Source organism: Perissodus microlepis, chromosome 12 (assembly GCF_051167445.1).
Source record: "Perissodus microlepis isolate ML-2025 ecotype Zambia chromosome 12, ASM5116744v1, whole genome shotgun sequence".
Taxonomy (NCBI): Eukaryota; Metazoa; Chordata; class Actinopteri; order Cichliformes; family Cichlidae; genus Perissodus; species Perissodus microlepis.
The window spans coordinates 15,037,270-15,052,337 of record NC_140472.1 but is presented as its reverse complement, the minus strand read 5'-3'; the positions used below and the strand labels follow the sequence as shown (position 1 = coordinate 15,052,337).

General features: G+C 39.4%; 1 protein-coding gene across 6 annotated transcripts in view; it reads right to left on the bottom strand.

Moving 5' to 3' along the window:
- Positions 1–15,068, bottom strand: part of LOC146375995 (multiple C2 and transmembrane domain-containing protein 1-like) — a 130,212-nt gene that overhangs the window by 103,164 nt on the left and 11,980 nt on the right. The window contains exon 1 of one of the 6 annotated variants that reach the window (XM_084945223.1): positions 2,176–2,654. The exons of 3 other annotated variants lie outside the window; for them this stretch is intronic. In XM_084945223.1, coding sequence (XP_084801349.1) covers positions 2,176–2,217 — 42 coding nt within the window. In that variant the 5' untranslated portion in view covers positions 2,218–2,654. Of the gene's footprint in view, positions 1–2,175; positions 2,655–15,068 lie in introns of those variants that run through there. 2 more of the 6 variants (XM_084945226.1, XM_084945224.1) reach the window with 2 other exon arrangements.

The following is a 15,068-nucleotide window of genomic DNA, read 5'->3' as shown; positions in this document are numbered from 1 at the left end:
AATAACAGTAGTAGCTAAAGAAAAGGAAGGATTTCTCCTCTCAAAGTCTCCCCGGGGGGGATGTTTACACCAGGGATATGCTGCAAGTGTTCATGGTTGCTGAACTCTGCTGGGAGCATTGACAGGTAATCAGTCATTGTTTGGAAGTTCTTTTAAATTACTCGATGTGGGAGTGAACATAACACAAGCAGCTGATGAATGTGGTCCTGCAGCAGCAGCTTAACTGGTTGGTTAAAAACACAGGGTGTCGACACAGTACTAGTTTTTCCTTTAATGGATTTCAGAGCATCCTTCACACTCTAAGGATGCCGCTGGTACAAAACATGCAATCAATCGAAATGAAACCAGAACTATGTCTTATAAATCGAATCTAATCAGTGTGTCATGAATTAATAAATGTACAAAATGATAAGAGCATGTTCAACTGGATCACATGTGCCTATTGTACTGTAATCATTACACAGAAATGCAATGAATGCAGTAAATAAAATGATAATATTAAAAAATGAACAGGATTCCACATTAAACTGTATTGTGAAAATTCAATTTAGCATCTAAAACATGATCAGCACCATCAGCTGGGTTTTTGATAAGGATTACATGGTAGTGTTACTTAGAGTTACCACATAAAAACAGTGATGGAAAGTACTAAGACAGCGAGGAAGAAAGCAAATGTGGAGATGATAGCATTTTTGGATTTTATACTATTTGCTTTACATCCATTTAATGCTGCCCATCCAGCTGTGATCCACGGCAAACCGGGGTTCTGTTTTTTTCCTGCAGCTTCCATTTTATTCTCCCTTCGATTCATATAAATTGACAGCATTGTTCATGCAGTAAATTAAGTTTATAAAACAAAACCTAAAACTGTCTTATGAATTCTGCATTTAGCACCTAAAACTTCCACTGGAACTCCATAGTATGCATTATGCATGAGCTGCACTACTGGATGTGTGAAGCAACAGAACCTGCAGTCATCTCTTAGAAGGAAATTATTCTCTTTTTTCTGAACATGAACAACAGACAGCTTGAGGTGTGATGCAGAAATGTGAAAATCCCCTGGAGGCTTTTTTCTTTTACATCAAATGTTTCCTCGTCATGAACTGATCTTGGTCTTGTAAATTCATAAAAAACCTAAGCTCACAATCAAAGATTGCTTGTAGAATCTCTGCAACATATCCAGCATTGGTCTGATAAGAGGGACATCAGCAGAGAGAGTCACAAAGATACTCCCCATTAGAGCATTTTTCTTCACCCTCCTCAGGCTATCCCCTATTTTCACCTTCTGTATTTCTCTCTTTCCTCTAGTCTCCTTTCTTCCCATTTGTTCTCCGTTGTCTTGCCTCGATCCCCTCACTTCCCCCTCTCACATCTCATCATCCATCAGTTGTGTTTTTCTCTCATTCAGAGCACGTTCGTTACCAAGCCCATAAAACTGGAATTAAGGAAACAAGTCTAAAGCTGCAAAGCTGCAGGGGGTGGAAGGAAATACCGAAACATTTGAACCTTTCTGGTTTTTTTACGTTAAGAAGAGAGCTCCAGCAGGAGGATATCCCTTTTTTAAAAAAACTGTCATCTCCTCTTCTCTTCTCTCTCTAGTGAGTGACTAACAACACCATGTGTCATGTCACACCGGCAGCACCAGCTCAGGTTCCACACTACTGGAAACTGGACACGACACACCCATTGCACCTCCGCCGTGCCATTTCCGACCACAAATAAAGCGCACAAACATGCACGAAAGCATATAGTTCAAAGATGGTCACTGCTGTCTTTTGGTAACACTGAGCACATATTGTCGCGTAAACAAAGCAGCTTCTCGGGTTTATGGAAATTCTGTATGAAAATGGGTTCTGAATGCAAATGGACAAACGTGCTGAAGTGATAGAAACATTTGGTTGGTGAACAACACATTTCCACATCCAATGATTACCACAGTCAAATCCTCAGGATGTGAATTACTCCTGGAATTAAAGAATGGTGCTTTACAACCACTATTTACCTTGGCATAATACAACAGCATGCATGGGAAGCAAGAGGCATCAGTATATGGAAAAGTATCCCACAAGAAAATCAGCATGGAGAGTGTCAAAACAGCAATATGTACACATGTATTTATGCATCTGTGTGTGTGTGTGTGTGTGTGTGTGTGTGTGTGTGTGTGTGAATACCTACAGTAAGGCTTCGTCCCACAGCTGAGAGAGGCAGCGCTAACATCCAGACACTGAACACGCTCCGCTGTACTACTGCTGCTGCTGCTGCTGCTGCTGGCTTACGCTCCTCTGTGAGAGAGGCGCGCACACAAACACTGGCTCCCTGCGTATCGTGCTCATGAACACACGAATAGCAAAGGGCAACCAGCTGTGAGGCTCTCGCATACCTCACTCAGCTTCACAATTTATCATACTGCTCTGTCTGCCTTTCTCTATTGCTGTCACTCAGACACAAGACCGTGCAGAGATACTCACGGCAGAGTGCCTAAACTGCTGAGATGGAACGATACTAAATGAAGTTAACGTGAGGCACATCCAGGAAGACGGTACCAGCTGCTGTCTCCGTGTCCACAGATGTTTAGTCAGTGAGAGAGCCCGTTTTATAGTCACCAATCCCCTTAGCTGGACTTTAGTAAGGATTACACAGTAGTGTTATTCTGAATTACCACATGGAGACACTGACAGACACAGAATCTAAGCTGTAGAGATGACAGCATTTATGGATTTCACATTAATTACTTTACAGGATCTCTCTCATTTGGAGCTGTGAGCCAAGGCAAATTGGGTTAATTGACGTTCATTGGGTTTTGCTCAAGGTAAAACTAGAACCCCCCGCCACAGACAGCTGCCCACATGTACACACTTTTCAGATTTTCTTCCTACAATTTCATTTTATTCTCCCTCCTATACATATTATTGGTATTGTTGCAGTATCAATACAGTATAATATTAAAGCACTTAAATACCCACTACATTCGTTTATTAAATAATACTCTTTCTCATCATTGTGTAGCCCAGTATTAACAGGGCTTTACTAGAAACACAACTAAAATACTGCATTCACATTATATCACCAGTATGGGGAGAACAATAGAAATCCCAGTTTATTTGTTCATGATAATTACCACCAGTGGTAGGAAATACAGTTATTCCATTACCGTAAAAATGTCAAAAGAAGCATTAAAAGGACCAAGTCACTGTGAGGTTGCGCCAAGTCAAAGCATTTGGTCATGTAGACATGGTTAAGATCACTTGATGAAGCTCACCTTTCCTTCCTCATTCCTGGTAGGTGATTTAAATGACTTTGAACATGGGATGGTTGTTAGCGCCAGATGGGCTGGTAAGGCTGTTTCATAAACTGCTGATCTACTGGGATTTTCCCACACAGCCATCTGTGGGCTTTACAGAGAATGGTCCAAAAAAGAGAAATTATCCAATGAGTGGCAGTTCTCTGGGCAAAAATGTTCTGTTGATGCCAGAGGTCAGAGGAGTCTGGTTCGTACTATGCAGAACAACATCTCTGAACACACAATACATCCACTCTTGAAGCAAATGGGCTAAAGAGGCAGAAGACCACACTGGGTGTCACTCCTCTCAGCTAAGAACAAGAAACTGAGGCTTCACAGAGGCTGACCAAAACTGGACAACAGAAGATGGGAAAAAAACATTGCCTGATCTGCTGAGTCTCGATTTCTGCTGACATTCAGATGGTCTGTTAGAATTTGGCATAAACAACATGAAACAGCATGGATCCATCCTACATCCTTGTATCAACAGTTCAGGTTGCTGATGACTGTAATGATGTGAGGGATATGCTCTTGGCCACAGCCTACCTGTGTATTACAGCTGACCATGTACATCGCTGTATGACTACGGTGTACTTGTCTTCTGATGGCCGCTTCCAGCAGGATAACGCACCATGTCACAAAGCAGAAAAAAATAAAACTGGTTTAATGAACCTGACTGCAAGTTCCCCACACTCACTAGATCTCAATCCAATGAATGTGCAGCCAATAAATCTGCAGCAACTGTGTGATGGCAACATGTCAACATGGACCAAAATCTCTGAGGAATGTTTCCCAGCAAATTGTTGAATCTCTGACACGCAGAGTTTAGGCAGCTCTGAAGGCAAAACACAAAAGAGGATTAATCCTGCTACTAGCAATGTGCACCTAATAAAATGGCCGACCAGTGCATTTTGTCTTTTTAATTTAGGAATTTAAATTTTCAGTTATGAATTATGGATTTTTAGTAATGTTAAATATTATAATAGTCGTCAGACTTTCCCATAATCCTTTCAATTTAGAAACAGTTACTAGACTGACGCAAACAATTTCTCTAACGACACATAACTGTCTCTTAAAAGTGTGAAAAGTGTCATATGACTATCAAAAGAAAGTCATGGCAAATTTGAATAAGCATTTATTTTCTGAAAAGCAACAAAAGGACTAAAAACCAATTACCACCAATTCTGTAAAACTGCAACTTTTCTGCTGATTGGGGACTTATCCTTAGGACATGGTGCTGAGGTAATTTAGTTTTGTTTTTTTTTTCACTCAGATAGCCAATCAAGGTTAACAGAAACAATTAAAATGGCCTTTAGAAAAGTTGCATTAATTAAACTATTTATTTGTGCTTAGTTCAGCAATACTAAAAACACACAGATATTCACACAAGATGAAGGAACTTTATTTATACAATTCAGTTCTATTGTGAGCACAGTACATTTTATGATGCAACCATGCCAGAATGCCTTACAGATAACACTATCCTGTTGAATGCAGGATATATGTGCTGCAATATTTAAGCTATAAATACTATACTGAAGTCCAATCTCTTTGCCGAGTTTCCCCATCTTTTTGTTCCAGTACTATCCACAATGATTTTCCGCCTGCTAGCTATTCATATCACATGTGCTTCTCAGTGTGAGCTATAAATCCACAGCAAAAAATAGAGACTGATCATGGAAGAAACTGCAGAAAGGTTCACTTCAGTCAAAAAGTAAAAAAACAAAACAAAACAACAACAAAGAAATATGTAATTGTAAGAGGGTGGAAAAAGTGCATCAATTCAGATGAAAGGTGAACCAGAACCAGTAAAAGAGGAGAGCTGGATTGTAGACATAGAAAATATTACACGGAAAACATTTGCCAGGAGCACTCAGGGTCACAACAAAGGAGGAAAGTTGTGACAGACATTAGCTGCAGAAGAGACTAAAATGATCCCGTAAAGAAGAGATGGCAATATAAAACTGTAGCACCCAATAGCACATGAAAGGAAGGAAATGCTGTGAGACATGCACAATAGAGAGTGTATACATTTTTTGATCTCTCTGTAGACATACAGGGTGAATGCCACGCCAGACAGGGGGCACGGCAGCAGGGAGGTGCCGCTGTGCTTCCTGCCACAGACAGCTCTGCAGAGTCACAACAAAACTCTGACAAGGCGGGCCAGTTTGTGCATGTTTGTGTGCATGCGTGCTTGTGCATTGTGTGTGTGTGTGAGAGACAGAGAGAAAGAGAGAGAGAGAGAGAGACTGCACGTTCTTATGTTACAACAGAGTCAGACCCCACGACGAGACAGCTGTCCCTTTCATGCGTGTTGTTGTATTAGCCTTGTTCAGCAGTGTGTCAGTCAGCAGCTCTTATGACTTTAGTTGCTGATTTCATTCTAACACAGCACACACACACGCACACACAAACAGACACACACCTCGCCCTCATAGGCATTAGCATGACGAAGAAACAGATAAAAAAAATTCATGGAGGTCGCTTAAGAAAAAAGCTACAACAAAGTAGTTTATGATGCCTCACTGCACACCATAATGAGGCACATTTTCTTGAAGCCGAAGGAAATCTGGCAAGTTTAGAAGTGACATAACCCAGACCTTACAAAAATAGCTGCACATACAGAACAATATGAGTAAGTCTGCACTTAAAGTTGTGCTTATATATGAAAATTTAGAGAATATGTGACAATTGAGGCTATGCTCTTCCTGCTGCTCTTTAGCTGATAAACAACTTTACACACGAGCCCTGATACGACATGTGAGGCTTTTTGTCTTCTCCACACAATCATGCACGTATATGGCATAAACAAACACACCCATGCTGTCCATCTATCCTTGCTTTAATCTCCAATGTTGGCATCAACAAACCCTGCAGTGTTAACCATCTGTCTGCTCATTACTCACCACAAATCACTGAAGGCGTCCACACACACACACACACACACACACGTACATATACACACATGCGTAGCATAACATGAATTTAAAAAGATAAGACAAATATATACAAATGACAAAAGCTGTTCAAACAGTCTTTGAGTCTGCTGTAGTGTCTTAAATGCAAAAAATAGGAAGAGGCGAAGGTTTTTGCACAAGTAGTGGCACGGTGGCTTCTACTAGCAGGCAGACAGATGGGCAGGAAGAGAAGTGGAAAACATACAGAGATAGTCAGACAAGCTCACAAGAGACAATTATTTTTATAAGCTATGCCTCGTAGCAAGCTTGTGACATTTTCTCTAGAGTTCAGATCAATAATCAATTTAACAAGCTTAAAGCAGTCGCTACAAGTAGACTCTCTATGCAACTGCAGGAATCAGCTCATCTCTGTCCCAGCAGAAGCTCCAGATAAGATAAGATCCATGCATTCATTTTCTTCCTCTTTTCCAATTGAGGATCACGGGAGGGGCTGGAGCCTATCCCAGCTGTGAGAGGCAGATACACCCTGGATAGATCGCCAATCTGCCCAAAGGGCTAACACAGAGAGACAAGTAACCATTCGCTCTCACATTTACACCTATGGTTAATTTAGTATCACCAATTACCCTAACCCCATGTACATTCCTAGACTGTGGGAGGAAATCAAGAGTCCCTGAAGAGAACCCACACAGACGCATGGAGAACACGCAAACTCCACACAGAAAGACTGGATTCAAACCCAGCACTTTCTTGCTGTGAGGCAGCAACACTAACCACCGCCACACCGTGTACGATATCTCAGATGCTTAGTATAACACACACAATTGTTTTCCCAGCTTTTGCTTTTCATTGTTCTCACTTTTAATCAGTTCTTTCTGCCTTTCCAGTCTACTTTATTTTGTACTATCATTTCTCAGATACAAGATTTGTCCCTGCGTTTGCTAACCTTTTAGAATCAAAGCAGGCTCTGTGAAATCAGAAAGTGAAAATCTTTGACAGCAACAACCTCTTGTGCAAGTGTGTCCTGGGACCACATAGGCAGCATCAACTTGGCATACATTTCAATGAGAAACTGGAGCTCCCGGAAAAAACCTGTGGAAGCATGGTGAGAACTACAAACTACAAACAGAAGTGCTCGGGCTTGAACCAGAACCTCCTCTCTGTGAGGTAACAGAGTGCTGACTGCTGAGACCATGCTGTCATGCTGCATGTGTACATCTTCATCAAAGTCCCTTCAAAAGTTATTATCTATGACACTTATTTGTTTTTAATTGTACAAATTTCAACTATGGCACACAAACAACAACTTTTCTCACCTGACACTGATTTCCACAGTGCTAGTGTAAATCTATGCAGTCAGTCATACAGCTGTACTTTTTCCTGGGATTGATGGATATAAGGTGGTCTGTTTCCAAATCAAAAAATTAAAATAATCACAACTAATATAGATTTATGGCATGGTATATCCCTCCCACTAGCTGGTTTTCTTAACGGCGCCTTGATAACTTTTTGAGCTGTCATAACATCACATTAAGAAACTATGATGAGCATTTTTTTATGTATATACAGAACAAACAACTGATGGGTGAATCAAAAATGTTGCTATAGAGAAAAGGAGCAAAACATGACAGTGAACTTATGATGAGATCATAAACTTGGGTTAGGGTTCATTACATCCAGGAGGAGTAATTAACTTGCAATAGATGTGATGACATAAGCCCAGGAGACAGATGTCATTAGTGATGCTAAAAAACAGATTTAATTAGTCAAAAATATCTTCAGTACCAATACAGAGCAAGATGATAGAAAGAGAAACAAAGTAGAAATAATAAAACAGGCTGCTTGAGGGTAGAAGCAGAAAAAAAAAATGCAAATGAAGGTAACAGAACAAGGACATAAGGCAAAGGTTTCAAAACAAAATTAAATCCAAGGGGGAAATCCAGCATACGAAAATCAGGTTGGGAGAAAGAGAGAGAGAGATTTAAGTCACGACACAGGAAGGGCAGTAATGTTGCAAAGGGCATAGTCTAGCAAGCTAAGTTGAGTAGCCCCTGAGGCTGCCAACAAAGGAGGTTATCACACTGGGAGCCTGGCCAGGCACGATATATCCCCGCCCAAGGGATAAGTGGTTAAATCGCTTTATTTCCTACTCTAATGAAATCACATCATTTGAAATTGTGTTACTGATTATATACACAAAATGAATACACAATACTGTGTTACATGTTTAGGCACTAAAACATTAGCGTTAGAGTTACAATTAAAAATACAGTGTAATATAATGAAAGCTCTTTGCTCTTGGCAAAATTGTTTAATTTAGTCAACATTATAATGCATTTTCAAATAGTCTGATTAATTCAGCTTATGTACAGTGGGGGAAATAATTATTTGATCCTCTGCTGAATTTGTAAGTTTGCAAATAAATGAACAGTCTCTAATTTTTATGGTAAGTTCATTTTAATGGAGAGAGACAGAATATCATCTCAAAAATCCAGAATAAAAAACACATGTTATGAATAATATTTGATCCCCAAGCAAAACATGACTTAGTACTTGTTGGAGAAATCTGTGTTGGCAAGCAGACCAGTGAGATGTTTCTTGTGGTTGATCGCCAGGTTTGTACTCTTTTGGCCCACTCGTCTTTACAGAAACTCAGTACATGGTTTAGGTTTCTTGGTTGTCAGTTGGCAACTCAAAGCTTCAGCTTCTTCCACAGACTTTCTACAGGATTGAGGTCTGGAGACTGTTTAGGCCACTCCATGACGTGCTTCTTCTTTAAGTATTCCTTTATTGCCTCTTTGGTATTTTTTGGGTCATTGCTGTGCTGGAAAAGGCTGTAGTGGATCAAATACTTATTTCACTCAACGACACATAAATCAATTCATAACAAATATGTAATATCTTTTTTTTAATGTTTGGTTGATATTCTGTCTCTCTCACCATTAAAATAAAACTGCCATAAAATAGATATGTTTTCTGAACTTACAAATTTAGCATATTTTGATTAGAGATGCCCATTTTAATGCTAAAATCATGTGTTTGAACAGGCAATGTGTTTTCATGGTAGCAGCATCTATTCGTTTTGTGCAATTCATGTAAAGTTTAGCTCTGACGTGCTCAGAATCCTTGGTGCAAAGACTCCATTAATGAAAAGCTTTCATCCGTTCATCCATCAATCTTCTACCGCTTATCTGGGTTTGGGTCATGGGGGCACCAGTCCAACAATCAAAATCAAGAAGTGGTGGGATGCCCATCCTCAGCACTGTCAACAAAGTCTGAGAAGAAACTGCTCCTGGCTGTCAATAAATGTGATCAGTGTTCAAGAAGACCTGAAAATGAATTTGGTTTCATACACTGCCTGTGGACACAGAACCTAACACTGTACTTAGCTCAATTGATTCTATCATGTAATATAAAATAGCTTATAATTACAATTCCTTTCTTCATCTCTTCCTAAAAATCTTACAAAAATCTAAGCTATACTTGCATCATTCAGTCACTGTCGCATATTCCTCTCATACAGTATTACACACACAAACCGACACATTAAATAAACCTTGACATTAGAAACAAAAGAAGGCAGAACAAAGAGCAGTGAAGTTGGCTTGGCATTACATGATACAAACTACAGAATGACTTTGAAAAAGAAAGTCTCCTCCCAAACTCAAAAGGTAATCTTGCATTTTCTTTCTCTATATTATCAAAACTATCTCGGCAATACTGTCCCTCATTGTTTCCATGTGTTTTTATTAGAGATGGACCGATCCGATATTACGTATCGGTATCGGTCCGATACTGACCCAAATTACTGGATCGGATATCGGTGAGAAATAAAAAATGTAATCCGATCCATTAAATATCAAAAAAAAGCACCTCACAAAACTTGCTACACTAACTCGGCTCATAACCTAGCACATAGCAGCAGTATGCATCACGTGATAGAGCGGCTGTGTGTATTTGTAGCTTCGCTACCAAACCAGCATTTCATCTCCGAGGAAGTTATCCCAGAGAGAAGTAAAGCAAGTGTGTAAGTTCATCTCCGAATGTTTGTAAAGCATTTTAGCGTTAAGCTTATCAACCGATATATGGAGCGACTGCCTCTCTCTCTCTCTCTCTCCTGCTGCTACTTCAATCGTGAAACTGCTTAATGATCAGCTGATCGGCTTTTCTGTCACGAGTCCGTCTCTCTTCTTAGTTTTTGGCCCACTTCTCACCAGAAAGAGGAAACCAGCGGTTGAACAACAGCAGCACTATTAAGCTTGATAAGCTGTTGTTGGAATTTATTTAATATTACTTTCTACACCAGGATCTTTTTCTACTAGCTGGTAACTGTGCAGGGGCGGATCTAGCAAAGTTTAGCCAGGGGGGCCGATAGGGCATGAACAGGGAAAAGGGGGCACAAAGACATACTTTTCTTTCTTATTCTCATTTAAAATGTCTAGCTTTTAATAAATAATTATCTGAATCTTACACCCAAAGTTTTAATCTGATGTAAAATATATAGTAGTCCATTACTGTATATAGTAACTGTTAAGTCTAATATACCCTAGTAAGCTATACTACTTTTTCCTTTGGGAAGATACCATCTGTGCAGTCTGCAATTCTGTTGAAGAAAGATGTTGAATCTATTTAATTATTCTTGAAAAATAATTTATTTCTGTGCATTTTTACCCCTGCATCAAATTAAATTTGATTACATCGATTAAGCATCATGAGGTGGAGGGTGGGGGGTGGCTCCCTATTTTTTTTTTGCTGGGAGTTTGCAACCCTATTAGTTAGGTTGCTTAATATTTCTGCTAAGTACTCTTTAAAATACCAGAATAGGGAGGATGGAGTAGGTTTAAGTTTATTAGATTGATTGGTTTTGCTGAACTATGAAATATTTTGGGCGCAGTGTATTTTTTACATACAGGTATAACAGAATAGCTTTAGTGTTGTTATTTATTTAAACTTGAGTATAAACTTATACAAAATGCAGCAAGATATTAAAAAAATGTTTTATTGATTAAAAAAATACACTATATCGGATTCATATCGGTATCGGCAGAAATCCAAATTTATGATATCGGTATCGGTATCGGACATAAAAAAGTGGTATCGTGCCATCTCTAGTTTTTATGCAGTTGCCTGATGTTTCACAGGCAGCAGCGTGAGGCAACATGCTAAAATTCACATAAAGGCCTCCGGTGTCATCACTAACAAACATTTTGTTGAACGTTACATAGTGAACCTTTAAAAACAACTTTTAAAAAAAGTTAAATGGTGCGAGCAGCTGAGCTGTCTGCAATTTTGAATCTGTCTGTGACTTGAGGGACTACTGCAATATAAAGTATACCAGTTCACAATACAAATGGAAATAATGGAAATTTATTTTTCACAGATTTCCAAAAAGAATCCTAAATTGAATTGAGGTAGTCCATGAAGGAATTTCATGGCAAATAATAGATTTTATGTCTTGCTGAACTCTTTGTTCATGTTTCACTCTGAAACATTCTGTTCCCTTTGGGTGATTTCTAGTTTCTGCAGATACATCGTGACTGAGCTTTGTACATCCAGGTAAGACTGTACAGGCCACATGTTGCAAAGCACTGGTGTGTGGGTGAAATGCCTTTTCCTTATGTTCAATGTATGTATTTAATCTGAGGCTTCTCTTAATTTATCCACCTGTGGTGGGGCGGGGCTTGCGATGCCACTGCAGGTGAGACGGACGCACCTGCGCAGCATCTACAATCGAGCCAGCGCAGGTGCGTCCGTCTCACCTGCAGCACCATCGCAGACCCCGCCACACCACCCATCCATGAGCTACTGTTACTATAGCTGGCATATAACCCTTTCACATAAAGCACTGACGTGAGCAACTAAACCGCACGAAAATAAAACACGAACTAAACATAACTAAACAAATATTATCAAATATTATCAAATTATCATCTAGTGGTTCAGTGGGTATATAGCTAGCAGCCTAGAAAAGACATTTTCTTCTACTATGAAGACCGTATTTTTCCCCTTTAGGTTGTAAATGTTCTCAGTTGCCTGCGTTGCGTTCCCCACTGTGATAAAAAAAAAAATCCTTTCGTGTCCTGGAAATAGCACACCCAAAATATTCCCAGTTTCTTTTCAGTATTATGGAACATACTTGGGGGATTTCCTGATGTAATAACTGTATATCACATTGTGATGCAGCTCAAGCCCACACATTAACCACAAATACATGCAAACAGATATATAGCAGGAAATGCAGGATATAGCGCAAAAGCTATTTTAATTTTGGGGGGGATGGGACGGGCTATTCCTCGTACAACCTGGGATTGTTCCCCCACACAGTGTGTCATCACAGCAGCCCACACTCCAGACCTGGAAAGAAGCCCACACTCCAGACCTGAGGTACTGTAGTAGCAAACCTTGCAAGTTTCAGCCAGTGATTCATCCTCCTTCATTGTAACAACACCCACATGCACACTCATACAGCCACATGGTTCTATTATAACCAGTAACTGGCCCCTTAGAAAGCTTTCTTATAATACTTAGGAATTCTCATTCAATTAAGAAAAAAATGCTTATTCATGAACATTCCTGATGAAAACTGTCCATGCGCCAGGGTCAGGACATTATTTCTCATTTTATCCAAAATGCAGTTTACACTGGCTCTGCACTGACTTCACAGAAGGCTACACTATCACTGTCTATTAGTATAGTCAGTGTAGTCAGCATGAAAGCAATCCCAAAATATGAGATAAATTAAGATTTTGTGGGTTCATAGATAGATATGCTGGGTAAATTTCCTCCTTTAAACTAATGGTGTGTTCTGCTAATGTATTGGTTTGCAGATGAGTTTGATCATCAAGAGAGATTTCATTTTTAAAGCAGATAAAAAAGGCAGAGAGAAGGAGATGAACAGATGGCTGATGGCTGGAAAGTAACATTCCCAATTTACACACTGTGATTGACACTTCAGTAGCACTGTTAGGAAAAAACAAAAAGACTTCCTCTCTCACTCTCTGCATCTACACACAGTAAATTATCACAGAGATTTCTGCCAAGTACATCTATCTTGTCACTGCACTGATTCATACACTATGGGTTTTTTGTGATTCCTTTTCTATCGAATATAAATGTTTGTGTGTGTATTCTGCACTTTCATCGGGAAACATTTCATTTATTTCCATATGAATTCACTTCTATGGATGAACTTGGCCTGATCGTATGCACCCAACAGCGGGCTCTGCTGTTTTCTTTTTGCAGCCTGCCTATATTATAAGGCAGAACCCAACAGCAGTGTTGGCCAAGTTACTTGAAAAAAGTAATCAGTAACTAATTACTGATTACTTCCCCAAAAAAGTAATCCCATTACTTTACTGATTACTTATTTTCAAAAGTAATTAATTACTTAGTTACTTTTAAAAACACGATTTACAACCTGAATAGGTGATAAAGCGATAGATCTTTCAGCCCAATTCTACTTTTTCTGCATAATCCATCATAAAAAATGTAATCAAATGGAAAAGTCTCTTTTTTTTAACTTGTTTTATCAGTTTTAATCTTTTAACTTTATGCATCAAGCAAAAATTAAATTATATGCACCATTCTCTGACTTGAAGAAATTAGTTTAACATTTAAACCTATTTTCTGCACATTCCAGCACATAAAATAAAATATTTTTTTTTGTGTTTCCACTCACTCTTTCAAATAGATGCAATTACTGTTACTGTTTTTGCAATAGTAATCCCTTACTTTACTCGTTACTTGAAAAAAGTAATCAGATTACAGTAACGCGTTACTGCCCATCTCTGCCCAACAGTATTAGATTCTGCACATAAACAGCATCATCTGTTGAGTGAACACACACAAAAGAGCTCGGTTTATGCTGTACGGCATATTGAAGGCCAACGCCAACCCATCTTGATGCGTCCATCTTTGTAAGGATGTGCGACTTTATACGCCAGGATAAAGATCACTAAGCTGGGTGGCGATGGATGCTTCATTCATGCTGAGTCATGATATTAGGGCAAAGCTGATCAATAATAAACATCCATCCACATGAACCTCAGTTAGAGGCTCTCAGGTGTGTAATTTGAAACCAGCGAACCACAGATTGTATTTAGCGAAATGTCAAACTACAAAACTCCTTTAAGCTGCATATGAGTGCAGACATCGCTCTTACAAAAAAAACCAAAAATGTAACCATACCCTCAAGCACTTTTCGTGTGAAGACCTCGTTGAGGGCAAGTTTCACCAATACTCTAGGACCAAAAACAACTCTTGCGACTCACAATGGCACAAAACTCATCAGCCCTTCATCTGGACAAGCTAAAAATAAACGATAGAGAAGGAGTCCTAGTATTGCATTAATGCACTGAACTCACCCCTGATTTTGTGGAGCTCATGGATGAAAGAACGAGCAAACGGTCTAAAGTCTTCCACAGCAGCACAGCTCATGAGAGCGGATCTGTGTGCGACTATTTGAAGATGTGTGCCAGGGTATTTGTGCTGCCCCTCAGTCAGCGTGTCAGCAGCAGTTGTGTATATAAATGGGTACAAGAATGCTCTAAGCTCATAAAGGGCATGCGGCACGCTAATGTGAGGACACTGAATTGGCACTATTGTGGATGCCAGTGTCTCACACTGAGGGCCTGCAACTGTCATGCTTCTTTTTTATACAAATTTACAAATAAGCAACAATCCTTAACATCTGTGATATAGTGTATACATATACAGACTAATGAGATGGCAAAGTAGAGCTTGATCAAAGGGTCAAGAAACAAAGAGTAAAATGAGATGAAAAGTATTGCTGTGGTACTGAAAGACTTTTTTTAGTAACTGTGGGCTGTGGTCATAATCATGATTTAGAAATAGCAGCCACCTGTTGGTGC